This window comes from Labrus bergylta, chromosome 12, assembly GCF_963930695.1.
Source record: "Labrus bergylta chromosome 12, fLabBer1.1, whole genome shotgun sequence".
NCBI classification, from domain to species: domain Eukaryota; kingdom Metazoa; phylum Chordata; class Actinopteri; order Labriformes; family Labridae; genus Labrus; species Labrus bergylta.
Window position 1 is genome coordinate 27,349,418 of NC_089206.1, and position 20,288 is coordinate 27,369,705.

The 20,288-nt window shown below is 41.2% G+C and overlaps 1 protein-coding gene across 1 annotated transcript in view; it reads left to right on the forward strand.

The window, feature by feature from the left end:
• bsna (bassoon presynaptic cytomatrix protein a) overlaps nucleotides 1–20,288 on the forward strand; it is a 154,395-nt gene that overhangs the window by 121,081 nt on the left and 13,026 nt on the right. Inside the window, exons 6-14 of the mRNA XM_065961513.1 lie at nucleotides 871–1,029; nucleotides 1,511–1,767; nucleotides 1,983–2,919; nucleotides 7,270–8,932; nucleotides 10,686–11,180; nucleotides 12,473–12,798; nucleotides 15,829–15,922; nucleotides 17,629–17,760; nucleotides 18,123–18,178. Of these exons, the coding sequence (XP_065817585.1) occupies nucleotides 871–1,029; nucleotides 1,511–1,767; nucleotides 1,983–2,919; nucleotides 7,270–8,932; nucleotides 10,686–11,180; nucleotides 12,473–12,798; nucleotides 15,829–15,922; nucleotides 17,629–17,760; nucleotides 18,123–18,163 (4,104 nt within the window). The 3' untranslated portion in view covers nucleotides 18,164–18,178. The remainder of the gene's footprint in view (nucleotides 1–870; nucleotides 1,030–1,510; nucleotides 1,768–1,982; nucleotides 2,920–7,269; nucleotides 8,933–10,685; nucleotides 11,181–12,472; nucleotides 12,799–15,828; nucleotides 15,923–17,628; nucleotides 17,761–18,122; nucleotides 18,179–20,288) is intronic.

The following is a 20,288-nucleotide window of genomic DNA, read 5'->3' on the forward strand; positions in this document are numbered from 1 at the left end:
GATTTATTTGTGAAGTGGTTTCATGTTCTATTGGTTGGTCTGATTTTAAGTAATAAGAAAGATAGAAAGTGTTTTCATATGTTGATCTGATTCATTTGCTAAAGAAAAATGGATCCCTTGATGTTGTAAACATTAAATTAGCAATAGCAAGTTCACACAATTGTATGATTGTCTCAGCTCATAATTGCCTTGTGAAGCAGTTTACAAAAGGGCTAACATGACAATTTTCTTCTTTTTTGGTAGAACAAGCAGTTGAAAATCTTTCAAGTAAACTCTGTAAAGCAGGTGTGGAAGCCTTTCCTATTGAGAATGAACTAGAAATGGAATGCTTAATATGCATCTCATGACCTGCAATATGAGTTTAAAAAAAACAACCTAACTCCTTAATTATACCAGCCTGTCATTTATGTGAAAAAGAAAATTCATTAAATATTTTCTTATAAGCATTGTATGGCTGACAACAATAAGTAGAAGATGCTGCACATTATTTATGTTGCGCTTCCATTTTTGTTTTTTTGCAATATATAAAAGTTTGACTAACTTGGAACCATTTTCAAAACTAATTCATTAGCAGATGAATGACCTCATTTCACAACTATTATTATCTGGATCCTTTTGATTTGATGATTTGCATTTGCAAAATTGGCTATATTTTATATAACTGGATGTACAAAAGGCCAAATCATAGTCCTCTAATTTTGAATAATCTTGTCTTTTCTCCCATCATTTATATTTCTTTATATTTGCTCATTACTTCTCCTTTCATTCTGTCCACTCTCAACTATCTCTTGTGTACTGCTTCTCCTTCCTTTTTTTCTCTCATTCTTGGTCGTGCCTTTTTGTTTTCCCTTTTCCACCATCCATTTTTAGGTTCTACAGCAACAGCAAAATGAGCGTGAGAAACAACTTGTCCTTCAAAGGGAGCAGCTGGCCCAGCAGAAGTCACAGCTAGACCAAATCCAATCATTACAGCATCAGCTCCAGCAGCAGCTTGTTGAGCAGAAGAGGCAGAAAACAGCTGCAGTACAGGTGAGTGGGGCAAGGACCACTGTCAGATTGCTCTTAATGATACACAATGGCATTGATATTGAAGGCTTCAGTTCTTGGGCATAATGGCTTCTGGTTGCAGAAGATTTTAGAGCACAAGCAGAGTAAAAAAAAAAAAAACTTGTATTTTTTGCCCTCATGACATAAGCCCCCTGGCATGATTCCATCACAGGCCTGCCATACTTTCAGACTTGTAGTTGTGTACTGCCACACCCTTTTATTCAATATATTTTCTAAAGCACAAGTGATCTTAAAGGTTTCGTCAAGCCACCAATACTTACTCTTGCAACTCTTTAACTGGGCTTGCAAAGAACATTTGGCATGTGTTAAATAAATAGTTCATAGTTAAGTGCAGACAATTATTCTGATATGCTTTCTAAATATATATATATATATAAGCTTTTTGATGAGGGGGTAAAACTATCAACAAATATCAACCTTGAAACAATCCTCTTTTCTCCAGCTGGATATGAACGGACAGCCCATGCATCCCTACACCGACTCCCAGATAAGCTCTCGTTCCCTTCCTAACTCCTCGTCAGAGATTTGTCTGAGGAGCCAGGAGGAGCATGTGGAGACCAGAAGCAACATGAGGAAACACAGCTCCATGACCAGGCTCAGTAGGGACAGCTTGGACGGAGATGGTGTGGTGTTTTACAGCTCTCCACGTAGGATTGTGGACAGCTGTGTGCAGACAGATGATGAAGATGGCGAGGAGAGGTAAAGATGTGTGTGCATTGGTTTGTTGGCTGGTTGGTTGGGTGGAATGACTGGGAAAACTGATTCATAGAGGTGTGTGTTAGTGGGTGTGGGATAAGGTAAGTGTAAATGCAGAGTGCTGTTAATTATTTTAATACTGGCAGTAACAAAAATGTTTTAATGTTATATGTTTGGTTCTTTAATAATTTCTTCCTCTCTTCTCTTCTTCATCCCAGGTACATGATGCGTCATCGCACCAGAAGGCGTGGTCGCAGTGTTGACTGCTCTGTCCAGACAGATGATGACGAGGACAAGGCTGAAACAGGACAGCCAGTCCGCCGTAGACGTTCTCGTTTCTCACGTCACTCTGAGTCCAATTCTGCTAGTGGTAGCACTGCGGCCACCACTACTGGAGCTACTGATACCAAAACTGACACTTCCAAGATGGTATCCTCAAGTATTGCCGTCCAGACCATCAGGGAAATGTCTTGCCAGACAGAAGTGGAGCACCTAGGAAGAGTCTCCCCAGCAATCCATGTGACTTTACCAGACCCAAACAAAGTAGAGATTGTGCACTACATCTCTGGTCCTGAACGGACCCATAAAGGTCAGTCTCTAGCATGCCAGACTGACCCTGAAGCCCAGTCGCAGGTAATTGTAGCTCCCCAGCTGAGTATACCAACCACGGTCAGTCCATACTCTTCCTCTACCAGTAGTGGAACACAACAACCTGGTTCGGCTGACCTTCTGAACCAGCAGCGCCAGCAGCAGCACATTGCAGCCAATGCAGCCAAGTTTGAGCGCCGCCGTCCTGACCCGCTCGACATTAACTACCAGCCTCACAACCACCTCCACAACGAGTCCATTTCCAGCATCATCCGGCAGCAGCAGTCTACCCCAAAATCTCCACAAGTCCTCTACTCCCCTGTCTCTCCGGTGTCCCCTCATCGCCTGTTGGAGAATTCTCTGTCTAGTGAGAGGCTGAACAAGGCCCATGTCACACCTCAGCAGAAGTCCTATACAGCTGAGTCCCCCCAGCGACACCCCTCTGTGCCACGACCCATTAAGACCACTCAAAGGTCCATGTCGGACCCCAAGCCCCTCAGCCCCACCATGGACGAACACACAAAGGCCAGGCTTAACCTCTATCAACAACAAGCGCTCCAGAGCCAGGTAAAGTCACTCAAACTATGCTGGTGCACGCATTGAAAGATCAATGTAGAATTATAGAGAATAAAGCAATAGAAATCAATTCAGGACACAGCCTGGAAACAGTTTGCTCAAACAAAAGCATATTTTAAAGGCAGTATTCTACATGTTGTCCTCTAAGGCAAAGCTTTTTAGCTTTATCTGCTATGTATTTATAAGCAATATGTATCATGTCCTTGATTTGATAAAAAATTAAACAAGTTCAATAAAAAACCTAAATCCCTGCCTATCTAGTATGTCCATGATAAACTGACATTATTATAGATTTCAAAATAAAATCAATAATCAGGCTAACATAAAGAAGAGTAAACTGCCATATCTACACAACCATCACCTGTATTCAGGGCCTCCTGTAATAATCCATGCTTTCAAATATTGTTCAAAATCACTGATGTACATTTCATGATCAAATAAGAAAGCCCTGTGGCTTTAAAATCTTATACAAGGCCCAAGCGAAACTTGCAATGTATATTTTCTAGTTAATGGTAAATCCCTTTTATGTTGTTCAATGGAGTTATAAACAACAAGGCCTAAATACTGAATGGCATCTTTGGAATCTATTCCTTCAATTAAAACTGTTCCTTTTGTTTCTTTTAACACCTAATTTATTTTATGTGAGTAACATTAATGCTTTAATTGAATGTTCTGACGACTAACTCATTGTGCTGTGGATTTTTTCAGATATCACAATTTTTTGTTTCCAATATTCGTAGTGTGTGGAGACCTTAATAATTCTCCCCATTTCCAATATTTGAATCAAGTGACACCTATTTTTAGAAAACAGCTGCCAAAAAAATCCCCCCAAAAAGGGGGAATAAACTGTTGTTTAAAAACTATTGGAGGCCTCTATTTCAAAACCCTCTAGAGCAGGAATCTGCAAACAGCTGACCAACAACTAAGTCAATTTTAATACTTGGGAGCCAAACATCTTAAAATGAAACCTCTACGGTCTAGGCTTATTTAAGGGGGTTAAATGATAGATAAAGTACTCTCAATATTAATATATTTGATAATGTTTAATAATTGAAGAAGTTTACTTTTATAGCTGCAGGAAACAGAAATTATTTAAAATCTTGCCATTGGGGAACTTTTAAGTGACAGAAAACTTTAACTTTACCAGAATGGAATCGATAAATCCGAATTGTTAAAAAAGTTAAAACAAGAAAAAACAAATGGATTAAAATTTAGATAAGGAAACTTTTTTGCAGAAGCCCGAACAACCATACAGCCAAAAAAATGTTGTTTGGATGTAAACAACTCTGAAACAACTCTGTTTTCTGAGATAACTTGTACATGTTGGTTGTTTTGTTGATGAATAAGACCACAACTTATTCATCTCATTATCTTGGGATAACAAAACTGGTTTGTCTGGCTCAGCGATAACAACTTACATTTATGTCAGTTTCTTGAGATCTCGAAAACTACAGTAACTCTTTATCACAGAACAGTGTTGTAATCCTGAGATAATGAGATAATCAAGACAAGATTCAGAGAAAACAACTCAAATGTAATAGTTATCAGGGGGAAACAGAGTAAAATAAAACATATGAATGTATACAAAAGTATGTATTAAAAATGTATTTGTTAATCATCAAAAAGCTTTACTTCCTAAGACATGTGGTTCCAGACTTTTTAGGTCCTGAATGAAACAAATGTCAGAGCTGCAAAATATGTTTTGAGGAATAGTGGGGTCGGTCAAAAACCTTTTTTCTTCATTTGCAACTTTTCTTTACCTTTACTTGAGAGTAAAGTGGACAGAGTAGGAACTGAGGGAGAAATAGTGCATTGGATTTATTGTCCAACTATTTAGGAGTTATCACATCACTGGCTGTTGTACCATTCAAATTGCCAAGTGCCGGCTGATTGGGGTAAGATCTAATGAAAAGTGTTAGCTTCTTTGAACATGGCTCTGAAATGACTCAAACTGATTTTGATTCATTTCCATTTCCATAGTCCACCTTACCTCATCAATATTGATAAAAAAAAGTAAATATATGAATGTTAGGATGAAGAAAACAATTCACACAATTTATGAACAATGAAATAAAGAACTACCTCTATGGCATGCTTTACAATTTAACCAAGTTCTGGGTCACAAATTATTCTCTGCATAATTTTGATTAAAAAAAGTTGTTGTTAACATCCTTTGCCAAATGAGGTCTACGGGAGGGTAAATAAATCATGCTTCCAACCTTTCAATCAATAGCTGAAGAGAGCAAATAATACAAGTCATCAGATTGCTTTATACAAATGCCACATATTGCGATTATTCTATTCCATTACTCAGTCATATCACAATGTTGATGCACCAGTGTTCAGTTCCAAGTGGCCCTACACCCACCTTCTCAGACCATGTAATTAATAGATTGAAGTCAACAAAGTCTTTTGAATGCAATTGATCAGGACCGTGTCAAAAATATTTAAAGCAACTTCTCAAATGAGGAATTTCAAAATGATTAAAGATGTCTGCACGAAGGCTGGTTCAAAACAAGACAATCAACTTGCTTGTACTCTTCAGGTCTACAACAAATGTGTCACTTTCATGCAGGGTTGTGAGGAGATGCTAGAGTTAAAGTTTGGTCTTTGTGATTCTCTGACCCTTTTTAACTCAAAGTTTTTTGTCAGACACAGCTGTTCCACAAATAACTTGATGAGTTTATTATTTCTTTCCAAAACACTGCCATTTTGAAACGCTGATACTTTGGCTGTGTCTAATACCACATAGCTACTAAGGTACTGCACATACTCAAACAGTATACACTGCATACTGCCCACTTATCTGACCATTAATATGCCCTTAGCAACATACCAAAATGTGGGAAACAGGACTGCATCAAACATGAATTACCAGTCCTAGCTTCGTTGATTAAGATTTTTCTACGGTAGCTCAACCATCCAGCCATTTATAGAATTCAATAACAATATAAATATGTTTATTACTTATACAGCTATGTAGCTATTTTAATATTATTTGACCACATATAAAACGTACTGCAAGTTACTTTTACTGTTGTGCTGGCTGGCAAGCTCTAGATATGATGCACAAAGACACACAAAGGCAGACAAACGTTGTGTTGTTTAATGCATATAGAAAATAAATAAGATAAGTATATCTTTGGGAGCCATAGTGTTGTTAGTCTTTGTGCATCATGTCAAGTGGTTTTTTTTTAAGACCCAGCACCTGAATAAGTGATGTGCATGTATTTGCAGATTTTTCTGGCTGGCAAGCTCTGCCATTGGATAGTCTGAGAGCCGCATTGCGTTATCAGACAGTTTAGTATGACCAGTGTGAGTCTTCAAAAATCTTGCCAATCTTGTACACATTCAGGCATTTCTGGCATATATATATTTGCAAACTAGGATTTCGGAACCTATTAATCAGTTTTCAATACAGCCTTTGCATCTGACTTTACCAGAGGACTTCACGGTGAGCTTATTGGCTGTTGAAAAAGGAGACATACCATATGCATAAAATAATCCCCAAGACATTTGACAAGCTGAGTTGCATCATTTGCTTGCACAAGTTAAACCGAGTAAACCCAGTTCAAATGGCAGCTACTTTTCTAGATTTTATCTTTCCACATTGTTTTGCCTGGACTGGGCTTTATATGCAGTAGATTGATAAATAGAATAATGCAACAGAATTATAACTTATGTAAAATGTTTTTCCATGTCCTCTAACACAAGCTCCATTCTTGTTTCCTGTTGTCCTTGTCTATGTGTCTATATGTGTTTCCTTTGTCTCCCTTGTAAATCCCTTTTGTTCGACCTCTCCATACCTCTTATGTTTGTTAACCTTTTCCTCAATTTGAGTTTTTCTCCCTCCTCTGCCTGTTGTCCTGTTCAACTGTTGTCATAATCATCTGTCATTTTACATTCTTCAACTTATTTATCTTGATAACATTGTAATTATACATCTAACACCTCTCTATTAATTTCTATTCCTGTAAATCCCATTTTTATTTATTTCCATTATATTATATCTTTTACCTGTTTCATGCAACTCTCCTTTCCTGTTCACTGGCCTCTACACTGATTTTCACTTTTTCGTCTCTGTTTTTAATTTTTGTTAAAATGTTTTGCTTTTCATTCTTCGTCTTCTTTAAACATTTTGTCTTTGTAAATGTCCTATTGTCTCTTGCCGTCATATCCTTGTCTATCTCAAATTTGCATTTGATTTCCACAAATGCCTTCCATTCTGTCCATATCATTTGTTCCAATGGTCACTCTCCACATCTTTTACCCTTTTCGATCCCTTTTTTGCCATGGGTCTCTGCCTTTCCATATTCTCCCTCCCTCTCTATCTCTCTCCAGCTGGCAGCTCTACAGCAGAGCTCACTGCTCCGTAAGGTCAAGAGAACCCTGCCCAGCCCTCCTCCGGACGAGACTACCACAGCAGCTCATCTGCCCATGATGACACCTACCCTTCAACAGGTCTACCTGCCCTCCGTGCCCAGCCTCAAGCCCAGCTCCAGGTCTGGCCTAGCTGCAAAAGCCAGCCTCCTCAAAGACCTTACCCATGAGCTGAAGGCCGTGGAGCAAGAGTCAACCAAGCTGAGAAAGCAACAAGCTGAACTCGAGGAGGAAGAGAAAGAGATTGATGCTAAACTGAGATACTTAGAGCTGGGAATCCATCAAAGGAAAGAGACACTGGTCAAGGAGAGGGAGAGGAGGGATATTGCCTACTTGAGGTGTATGGGGGACACTAGGGACTACATGTCTGATAGTGAGTTGAATAACTTACGTTTAGCAGCGGCAGCTGCTTCCCATGAGACCAATGGCCTACTGTCAACAAGGCCAAGCACTGCCCCTCTTAGCCAGTTCACCAGCGATCTTAACACGGCAGCCCAGTACCCACCAACCTCTTCCTTCCTCTCATGTCAGTACCCCCAAAGCCAACCGGCAGCACCAACTCAGCAATCAAGTCTGCCGTACCAGTCTTCAACATTTAACCAACCACCATATCCAACAGTGTCTCAATCCCAAGCACTGCCACAGCCCACCCCCCTCCAGAGTCATGCCCCCCCTCCAGGACCTTCTTACCAGTCTCAGTCCCCCTACCCTTCCCACACCTACCCCCAATCTCAACCCCCATACCCCCAGACAGACCTTGGGATACCAGCTGCACCTCAGCCCCAGCCAGGTCATACAGGTTTTGGGCCTGCACCACCTGGTCAGCCCCCATACCCCACCCACAGCTCACCCTATCCAAGCGCTGTGTCCTCCTACCCAAGCCAGACCACCCCATACCCTGGGCAGCCCCAAGCTGACATACTGACAGTCCATCCAGGAAGACCAAGACAGACTTCCCTAGCTGACCTGGAGCACAAGATGCCCACCAACTATGAGACGATCAGTAACCCAACAGTTGTGGTCACTACAACTGCCCAGGATGCTACCTATTCCAGTAGTGCCCCTTCTTATGGTCAGTACACTGGATCAACAACTATGGCCAGCTCCTATGGGCCATATAGCTCAGCACCAGTGTCCAGCAGCTATGGTGGGTACTCTACCATACCACCAAGCACTTATGGTCAATATACTTCAACCTCAGCTAATTCTTATGGCCAGTACACCACAACCACTGCTAATACTTATGGCTACACTACCACCACAGCAAGCTCTTATGGACAGTACACTTCTACAGTTTCCAATGCCTATGGGCACTCTGTAGACAGTCCCTCAACATACAGCACTGCAGATGGGATGTATGGGGCTCCTGGCTTAGAGCAAAACATTCCAAGGAACTACATGATGATTGATGATGTCAGTGAGCTTACGGCAAAAGACGGGCTGGGCACGATGACAGGGGACATGATGCATCATGGTGGCAGCGGGCGCTATCCAGGAGACATCCATGGCCACAGCAGCACCATTGGCAGCACCACACGTGGGGGAACTGGCACCTCCTCTTATGGCAGGGCACCTGAAGAAGAAGCAGCGTTGCAGGAAGATCTGTACGACCACCATGGCAGGGGTAAGAGCAGCTACAGGCACGGACCTCTAGGGGGCAGCAGCAGCAGCGTGAGCTCTAGCATGGGTGGGGGATCCCCCTATTACTATGACTACGACTACAAACATGGCAGCATCCGCTCAGGGGTACAGAAACCTTCGTCATCTTCTAGAAGCCTCCTGGCTCCTGCTGTCATGTCCTCCAAGCGCAGCAAGCACAGAAAACTGGGGAGCATGGAGCAAAAAATCTCTAAGTTTTCCCCCATTGAGGAGGCTCGGGATGTGGAGTCAGACCTGGCCTCCTACTCCTCAGCAGCAGGTGGGACATACCCGTCTGCTAACATCCGAGGGCGCAAGCTGATAGAGGATTACGGCTTTAAGAGGACTGCTTACGAAAATGGCAGTGGCACCAGTCATGGTAGTCGATACTACGGTTCAATGATTGAGGACGACGATCGGATTTATTATACTTCCACCGGCCGCTCTCGTTCCACTGGCTATGGCATGGACAAGATCTCATCCAGGGACTATTCTGGGTATCGCAGCAGATCTTACGAGAGGGATGATCGCTCCTATCGATCTGGCTATAGCCGAGGGCGCCACCCAACCCGTCAGTTCTCTGAAGAGGAGAGCCCGCTCAGTCCTCTGGGGAGGTTTATGGGTTCTGGGCGATCATCAAGCTTAGGTCCTGACCCATATGACAGTCGAAGCAGTAGATATCAATACTATATTGGCCAATATGGTTCCAGCCACTCGCTACCAGATGTGCAAGACCACATACGGGACCTTCCCCGGACCCATGTCTACAAATCGGAAGATACATACATTATAGACGATTATCATTGCGCTGTGTCAGACAGTGAAGGTAATTGTGGGGGCTGAATACCCACACAGTCTAACTACCTACTACTGCCCCCACCGTTTATCTCAAAGTCCCCCACCCACCCGGAGGCTAGGCTTAGACGAGAATAAGAATGAGAAAAATGATAGTTGTTGCATGCTGATGTTTTCTTCTTCCTGAGAGTCTATTGGAGTTCTCTTATCAGTGGACTGCTGTCTGTCTGTCTGCCTGCCTGTTCGTCCTTCCGCCTGTCCGTCCAGTCGTCTGTCTGTCCAATATTCGCATGGTTCTTCGGCGTGGTCGTTTTCTTCGTTCGCTACACTCTGATTCACTTGAAAGGTCTTCTTTGCACGACACAGAAGCATTTTTTTCTTAACAGGATTTGATCTTTAATTATATCTATGGTTTGAGGTTTTGTTTACATGCATTCTGGTTCATTAATTTTTAGTTTACACTGCAAGACTGTTCCTCACAATCAGTTCTGTTTCTAAATCTTAGCTAAAAAAATTATAATATATTCTCAATTGCAAAAACAAATGGCTTTTATCTACATCATGAAAAGAAGAAGATATTAAAACGTTATGCACAGCAGTGATTTATCTTGTGCAGATGCACTTTTTCCCATGATATTAAAGCTTCAAAATTTAAGTTAAAACTCATGACCAAGAAGAAAAATGCTGCCAAAAGTGACAGTTTTGCAGTGTGTTTTATCCTGTTTATATTAGCTTGTTAGCTTGTAATGTGTGTAAGTGATGTGAAGTGTATTTTGCATGGATGTACAAATTTTATTTTCTGCCTTTCTTTCTGTCTTCTCCCTCCTATTCTTTTCTTTTGCATGTTGGTGGTCTTCTTCCTGTCTCCTTCCTTCTCTCAGCCTGCATGCCGCTGTCTCCAAACGACATGGAGATTGACTGTGATCTGCTTTCGGTTTCCAAAGCCTACCATCTGGGTCAAGAAGAAACTGACTGGTTTGAGAAGCCACGCTCCAGTTCTCGTCACTACGGCAGCAGTCATTCAACTGGGAGGAGCCGGCATGGTGTCAAACATACTTACCATGATTATGATGAGCCTCCTGAGGAGGACCTTTGGCCCCAGGATGAATACGGCCATGGAGGGCGACAATCCCGTGACCACCGACATCATGGAAGCACTGGCCGACATACTTCCTCATCACGTCATTCAGATGAGCCAAGGTCCTCAAGGTCGACTAAGGGGCACCCCAAAGACCCATCAATGCGCCATGACCCTTCAGGACGCTCTTCATCCACAGGAAGGCGAGGAGAGTCTAGGTCTGGAGCTTACCACTCTTCTGAATACTCCCGGGATCCATCTGGGCACCACCATGGTCAGCGTTCCTCAAGACAAGGAGACCCACATCGTTCCTCACGCAGCAAGTCCCAGCCACCAGGAGACATGCAGGGCCAACCACCAGGTACACCCAGGGTGCCATTAACACTGAATTAGTTAAGCAATTTGTGGAAGTTTGATATCACAGCAAATGAATTTCAAGAGAAAAGTCATTTTTGTATTATATCATAAGACATTAAGGAAACACACTTTGTTTGAAGTGACCACAAGGCAGTAGCAAGTATATCCTCCTTCTTAGTTTCGATTCCGGTGCAGAATGGTTACAGAATGTGGCCCCCACACGGTCGTTTTGCACCCCTCGCTTTGCCAGGCAATGAAAGCAGGCAAGCAAACTGGTTCAGATGTAACCAATTCTACCTGACCTAAATCACCTCTGCATTTTTCAAATAAGCTCCACGACCAGAAAAGTGGTAAAACTAGGATTAATATTGGAGGTAGGTTAAAAACAAAACAGCTGTCATCAGTGTTTTGAATTTGAACTTCAGTACCCATTTAAACACTACATGTCAGAGTTACATATTGCTCCTTTAATGTAAGTCATTGATTTCTGCTGAATTTACTAAAACAGTAGTAGTTAGTTAGAGTCACTTTTCTCTTTTAACTCAGTATCTTCTCTTATTATCTTTTTCACTCAAAAAAAACGTTTGTATTTTATTTATAATCCAATGTTTAACACCTGTGATCTTTTTTAAAATGCAGACTTTATTGAGTCATACAGGATAAATAGGGCCATCAAACAGATTAAATGTTTGTGACATCTGTTTTATAACAGACCTCCACACATTTTCCTTTAATATGGTTTACAATAAATCTTTACCAGAGCAATCATTAGCATTTATCTTGTGGGGAAAAATGTCTGTGAATTTCTTTTAAGGTCTGTGGCAGCAATATGTAATATCCACAGTTTTTCAGACTGAGTTTGAGACTCTTTTATAATCAGCTGTCCCCTCAAGGATCAACAGTTTTTAATCAACTATTTCAACCGTAACTTTTCAGATAAATGTTTCCTCCCAGGGCTCCACTGTGGCTGTGTTCTTACTGGTATACTCATTAAATCACTGGTTTGATCATTACTCACAACATTTGTGGCATGTCCCCCTCACTTTAATTACTATTTCACCTTTCAACTTCTACTTTAATGATGATGCAATTGAAAGACAGATGTACCCAAGCAAAAGAAACTATTTAAATACGCTGGACCTGACTGTAAAATGATTGTTTTTCCAGCAACTGTTCACATAAGACAAGAAACAGATGTTATTTACCCCTTTTCTAGTTCATGTGGTAAGATAGGAAAGATTGGAACACTGAGCTTAAATTCTTAATTTAAAAAAGAAATACATTTTTGTCTTCCAGGCTCCTCCAGGTCTGGCAGCGCTTCCCGTGCTCAGGGCCCCACTGGCGGGCCAATGGGATCAGGGCGACAGGGGGGTCCAGGTGCCCAGACAGATGGGACTTCAGGACAGAGGACCCAGCTCCAGCAGCAAGCCCAGACATCAGCAGCCAGACCAGGGCAGCCTGGGGCTGCAGCAGTTCCTGGTCCTCTGCAGCAGTCCCCAGCACAGGGACAAGGAATGGGCATGGGGCAGAACCAAGCAAAGCCCGGGCAGATGGGACCAGCCGGTGGACCAATGGGGCAGGCCAGACAGACAGGTCCGGCAGGAACCACGCCACCCACAATGGTGAGTAAAGATAGTAAGGACGAGATGAAAGAATTGAAAAAAATATGACGAAGAATCGGGTATTATTTGAGTTATTCCAGATAAAGATAAACATTTTACATATTCTTACAACTCCCTCTTCATCTTTAAGCGTTGCTTCCATTCCGTCCTGCCATGTCTGTCTCATAGAAAAGAGCTGGTTCAACTCCTCCCAGTTTTGATGGTTTATTTATATTCTGCTGTGCGTCTGCTGGCAGGCCTTATCTAACACTGTGATTAACACAGAGGCAGCTGATAGGATAGGACTGTCGCTGATTCACTGTCTGCTAGCACTCTGAATGCCTGCTTGGAAACTTCCTGCTTTTTTTCCATAATCATAAATCCATGTTTATCTATGAGGTATTGGAGTTGAAATATCTAAACCTGTAACATTAACTGTTAAATGTCCTATATTATAATGATTCTCTACTTGAATGTATTCTGTATTCAGTAAATATATGACTGTGTTGCCAATGACGTTCAGAAAGCTGCTGTCACCATCATGAATATCCCCAAATTATTCATGGTTTCCCTCAGCTCCTGAAAGGCGTTCATGATTTTCATATTGCTGCATTGTTGTGTTATCCGCGGGGAAAGCCAAGTGAAATAATTCATATGGTCTAGGATCAAATTATGCAGGAATGTGTCTGGGAAATTATTCTGAAAGCTCTGCTGGTGACTAGCTCTGACAGGGAAGCCATAAACTGTAAATGGTATTTTTCATATGATTATTATTCAGACTGCAAACTCATCCACTTACATTTTTATGTTAGGTCCATTGTGTAATTAAAAGCATTGACTGAAAAGCTGTAAATAATGAAATTCTGTAAGCCGAACGATACCTCATGATGCAACAACTCAGCATTGCTGCAACTAAACTGGAGTAGGGAAACAAATACAGAATATTGTGTGATAATTTGGCATCAGTCCAGTCTGTTAAACAGTTTTGAGAAAGTTTTTTTTAAAACAGAAGTGACACAAAGACCAAAAAAAAGATAAACAGAAGTAAAAAGTTAGGACATAAAAACCAGGAAGGAACACACAGGAGCAAATTATATACAATATTTCCTGTGTTGAGGTAATTCAAACTTTTATAGTGATTTATCTCAGAATAGATATGGTCTGCACAATATATTGTTTCATAATCGCAATTGCAACGTGCGCATGTGCAATAGTCACATCACAGTCCGAGTGAAGAATGTCATGCTGCCACTTTTGTGATGTTTGATAGAAACCAAAACCACCAGTTGTCTCATTTCCAATCTACAATAATAGTCTGTCTGATATCAACACAGTAGTCAGAGAACTGTGCATGCAGAGTCTGTGTGTCCGGTGCATATAAAAAATGTACAGGCTACATGTGTTGCTGCTGCTATCACAGATATACCAACAAGATGCTTGAGGCAGACGCTCAATCACAGCTTTGAAATGAGTGTATTCCTGCAATCAGCAGCAAATTATCCCTGTGCTATAATGCTGTGGCCACATAAATCGATTATTGAAGGAGCCGCTGTGCCACTTATTGTTTCTTTTGGCAGCTTCACCTGCAGCACAGAATTGTTGTGAGTCATAGGCAGCTCAAGAGAGGGAGCTTTCATTTCATTAGAAGTTACTATCACTGGGCTAGTCATAGACTAAACATAACTTTGAACATCGTTAGAAATGGTTGATAATGGGATGCTGGTAGTGTAGTGGTTAGTGCGCCCATGTAGAGAGGCGATAGTCCTCCAAGTGGGTGGCCCAGGTTCAAATTTGGCTCCTTTCCCGCATTTAATTACCCTCTCTCTTTCACTTTCTCCCTGATTTCTGACTATATTCACCATCCTATCTCTGCAATAAAGGCAGAACAAGCCCAAAAATAAATCTTTAAAAATTAAAAAAAAAAAACAGAAATGGTTAAAGTAACACAATAAAAAGCCACATGTTTATGAAGAAATGTGTTACTGAACCTGCTCAGAGTCACTGTAAGAGGGCTGGAGCCAGAGTGTGATGAAAGTAGGAGGGAGTTTTGATTTGATCTCAGAAAATGACTTAGAAAACATATGATTGTGTAATTTGAATTGATTTACTTGAAACTAAATAGCATTTACTTGGTTTAATTTCCTTTCCCCCGTAATGTCAACTTTTCCAATATCATTCAGCCTTAGAAGTTATTCTCAGAAAGTGTAGACCAATGTGGTTTAGTGTTAAATATTGAGCTGGAAATAAACAGGAGATATAAATGTTTTCAAAGTGCTTACAATGACTCAGCAGACCCAGACAATTAAGACGAATGGATGAGGTAAATATTTGTAGATATTGCTTTTTTGGGGAACAAATATTGCTAGGTGAACAGTCTTCACCTAACTAAAAAAAAAGAATACCTCATACCTGCAGTTCCTAAACACATATTAAAGATCCAATGAGTCCATCGGGGAAGACTACAATATATCTTCTTTAAAGGATGTTGATTTCTCTGAAATGAAGGTGTATTAATCATCAAATATTATGTAAATAAAAAGGAAACATAGACAACTTCATCAACTATTATTTCTTTCACTGAAACACTGAGTATTGACCTTCAAACAGAGGCAGATGAGTGATCCTTTCTCAACAGGGATCCTCAAATTGACAGTTGTCTGTGTGGACAATGTTGCAGCTCATCAGTCATGTCATTTAGTTAGCTGTCCATCCATCATGACCTTGTCCATCCCTCCATGATTTAATTTTCTATCTCTCCCCATCTCACTCTCTCTGTCTCTTCCCTCTAATTAACTTGTGTTTAAGTAAATAGAGATGAATCCCATAGTTCTGTCATTTCTGTTTATCATCAGCTTTGTGAATACCTGAGGGGTCTCTGCCTGTTGAAAAGGCAGGCAGTTATTTCTTGATTATGCATGATAGGAATTGTTTTGTCTTTGTAAACAACATGATGAACCGTCTAGACCTGCTCTTAAGTATCATAAGATAACTTTTGTGGTGATTTGACAATATGCAAACACTGTCTTAAACTATCTCTATCTCTCTTTGAAGGCCAAGATCGACACCCCTCCAGCAACAGCTATTGGAGCAAAGGCAGCACCAGTCATGGCTAACAAAGCAGCCCAGCCGCCACTTACAGGCATAGGTAGGGTGTAATCTTCACACACACACAAACACACACACACACACACACACACACACACACACACACACACACACACACACACACACACACACACACACACACATACACACACACACACACACACACACACACACACACACACACACACACACACACACACAAACACACACATACACACACACACACACACACAAACACACACACACACACACACACACACACACACACACACACATACACACACACACACACACACACACACACACACACACACACACACACACACACACACACACAAACACACACACACACACACACACACACACAAACACACACACACACACACAAACACACACAGCGATACACCCACTGCTCCGACATCTTACCAGCTGCTTCCCTCTCTGCCTTTTCTATGTAAAATAATGTGTGATGTCTCAACTAAACAGAGATTAATCTGCAGATAATCCCACAGTGGAAAACATCGAGGGGGGTTTCTTGTCATTGGAGCAGGACTGTTGGAGAGTTCTTACTAACTAGCTAGTGTGGAAGTCAGATATTTTATGACGTAATACAAATAATTAGCCGTTAAATATCCAATATTGAAAAGGGATTGCAGGTGCGGTAAGAAGTTTGAATGAGAAAGAGTTTATGCTCATGCAATTTAACTTTTCCAAACTGTCAGATGTTGTACAGTCTTTATTTGAAAGTAACATAAAATATTTTTTTATTATGCAGTATCAGCAGCAGCAAACTAAAAATATTATCTAATGCTGTCCAGGGTCCTGAATGGTCTTTACGGCTCCTTTTGTGGTGCTGACGATGTCCAGGGTCCTGGATTTTTGGTCTCAGTTATTGAATAAAAAATACATAGTTTATATTATAACAAAATTGTCTTTGGATTATGATAAATAATAATAACAGTTATAATTTATAATTGTATTGTTAATGTAGTTTAGCAGAGACAACAAATAAAAATGTGCTTCATGGAAACTTCACTTGATTTCACTCTTCCTCTGTGTGTAACCTGTCTTTAATGAAATGATCACTGTAGTCCGGTGATGTCCAAAGTGTGTCGGGGGTTCTAACATGGGGGGGGGGTCAACTCTTGAGGTGCATCTGAATTGTCCCTCCTTTCCCCTTTCACTATCCACTTTACCTTAACCCCAGGGAAAACATCATGAGGTTAAGGAAAGATGTTAGGAGAATGGCCACCGATAGCCGATGGTCACCATCCGAGCTATATATAGCCTACCATGATGCATTGAGGTTCAAATATTTTTACGGGCGTATAGAGGCATTTGACTCGACTGCTCCCATCCAGACAGAGTCACCCAGACACGGGAGGAGTGGAAATGTTTTCATCTGCCAAAGTGGGGGGCCCTGCAGAAAAAGTTTGGGAACCGCTCCTGTAGTCAGCCACTTATTTTGCCTAAATTTGTGATTTAGAAGTTTGCCTGCAACTTATGACTTAATAAAGCTAATAATTTAGTTTACTAGGGAGGAACAGTAAGGAGTTGATAAATTAAAAGAAGTAAACTTCTTACAGGGTGATATAATACAATTGAAACAGTATTGATGACTTGACACCAAGAGATTTCATCATGTGAAAAAATGTCCTGTGTCTTTAGAATACTTCTGTCTTCTCTTTCTCACTTCATGTCATCATCTCTTCCTCTTTCTGTTTTTTTTTTTTTTGCCCCATCCAGGCTCCAAGGCGGCTCCTAGGCCAGGAGGAATAGGCAGTGCAGCAGCAGGTCAGCCCGGCATGGAGGGAGAAGGGATGCTGTCCAAGATCCTGCCAGGAGCAGCTGCTGAGCAGGCCGGCAAACTGGGAGATGGTATGACACACAAAAACACTAACACGAGTTTCAGCATGTTAAAAGTCTAATCACTGTTTAAAAAAAAGTATTTCAAACTAGTTACTTTACTTAACTGATGAGTGCATACTTCAAACAGGGTTCTTGGCTCTCTGTTTGAAGTGACTGTTAACATGTCATGTTGTAAAGTCAATAAAGAAAGAGAAACAAAACAATTACAAAGACTCCTGAATAATACCTGATTCAAAGAGCTGCTAGGCCTATATAAAAACTAAAATGTAATGTCAGGATAAATAGTATGTTTTTATGTTTAATTAAGTCATTTGGATGTCTCCCTTCATTTACCAACCTTTTAACCTCTTTGCCTTCTTTTTTTTTCCCAGCTATCACCGGTTTTGGCAAGAAGTTCTCCTCCTTGTTCTAAAGTACTAATTTGAAGGTATGCAGTTTCTCTCATTTCTTTTTATCCTGTGAATCCTAAAGCTGTGGCTCAGTTGGTAGATTCCGTTGTCTCTCAACCGGAAGGTCGAGGGTTCGATCCCCTGCAGCTCCTGCAGCCATATGTCTGATGTGTCCTTGGGCAAGACACTTAACCCCAAGTTGCTCCTGCTGTTTGTTGGTTGAGTATGGATGTGTGCAAATGGGATTAGTTACTTATGATGGTCACTTTACATTGCAGCCCTGCCATCAGTGTGTGAATGGGTAGGTGTAACCTACCAACTATTTACAAGAAAAGCCAGACAGACTGGAAAACTAAAAAAGCTATTCATTTTCCCCTGGGGCTTCATTGTAAAGAAAAACACAAGGTTCTTTTATTTAAAACAGCTAGAAGAAACATGTTTTCATCCTACGAACCAAGTTTGTCCTTTCTTGATTAACCAAAAGCTACTGATTCTGTTCGTTATTTTCAAACTACTTTGATGTGGAACAAATCAATCGATCTCTTAAATAAAGAGTGAAAAATTGTTCCCTCACAAAGGACTGGAAATTATTATTTTCTTCAGTTCAAGTGCAACACTTGGCAACACTTGGTATAAAAATGAATCTCTCTGTGAGATGCTGCCAGTTCAGGTCTACTGGGATGTTGACAGAGAGCTCCAGCATGCTGTGTGTTGACTCTTGTGGGCAGCAGAGAGAGGAAGAGAGCAGATTAAAGTGGTTTACTCAGATCAGGCGGTGTCTTCCTAAAGCATCGGCTCTTTCCTTTTCTCTATTTTGCACCTTCTCATCTCACATTTCCTGCTCGCCTCTTGTCCTGGACCTGGAAATTGATCTCAGCTAAATCTTTGGATTGATGTCGCAATTCCTGAAATGCTTGAGGGAGGAGGAGAAAAAATACTTTTGGAGGAGAGCTAGGATGGATAGGTTTATCCTCAGAGGGAGGGCAATAATTACAAAGAATGACAACATGGGGGCGGCAGTAACTTAGTCTGTAGGGACATGCGTTAGAAACCGAAGGGTCGCTGGTTCAAGTTCCGGTGTGGACCAAAATATGGAAATTGGTGCCAGGGCACTTCCCGAGTACTGCTGAGGTACCCTTGAACACTGAACCCCCAAACAACTCTGGTGTAGCAGTATGAAGCAGCTACACTCTGACATCAAAAACAGTTACATTCAAAGGCAGTGTAGTTTGTTATCACAGATTGAAATTGAGCCGTAGTTTGAAAGTCTGTTGCAAAGTGTTCAATGTGAATGCAGCAGAGAAGCTATAGGCAGCTTTTCAAAGTGAAGTGTTTGCCCGTGGGACTTCGAGCTTCAGCCATTTACTGGAACGTGTTGAGAGCTAGTGCTGACTATGAGACTGGTTTTAATAAAAAAGAGATATATATGGCGGGATTTTGAACACAAAGCCTGTCACATCTCATAGTTACAGAGGGGCCCAGCCCATATAAAATGCAATGATGTGTGGAGTACCTGTCGCCTGTAATGACTCTGAGAGCAGAGTGATAAATAGAATTTAGGGGAGCAAAAGCGTGGAAGCAGTGGCGTTCCTAAAGACAACGTTGCCATAATCCAGAACAGATCAAAAAGACAGCCTCCATGATCCGTTTTCTGCTCAGCATTGAGAAGTTTGTTCTGTTCCTATAGAGGAATCTAAGTTTTTGTCTTAACATGCTGGCTAGGGTTTTGATGTGGAATTTGAATGTGTGATCTAATCAGACACACACCAGGAAATGTATGACTCTTTAAATGCTGTCCTGTCAAACTTGGGATAGGTTAACCATCTTCTGCAATGTCTGGCTTTGGAGAATGACATGAATTTGGTCTTGAGTGTGTGGAGAACCAGTTTCCAATTGAACAGTGCATGTTGTAAATCCCATAATAAGCCTATTGTTCATGAAATTAGACCAATTTGTGATTTAATCAATGAGGTTTTATTTTCTTGAACTTTGTATGTGCAAATCTAATTTTAATAACCTCAGATCAGACAAAGCCTCACCTCACCTGAGATCTTTGGCCTCCCCCTAAGGGTGCCCAGACCCCATGTTTGGAACCAATATAGATACAGAGCAAATGTTGTACTGTTATATTATATATGTTTATGAAGA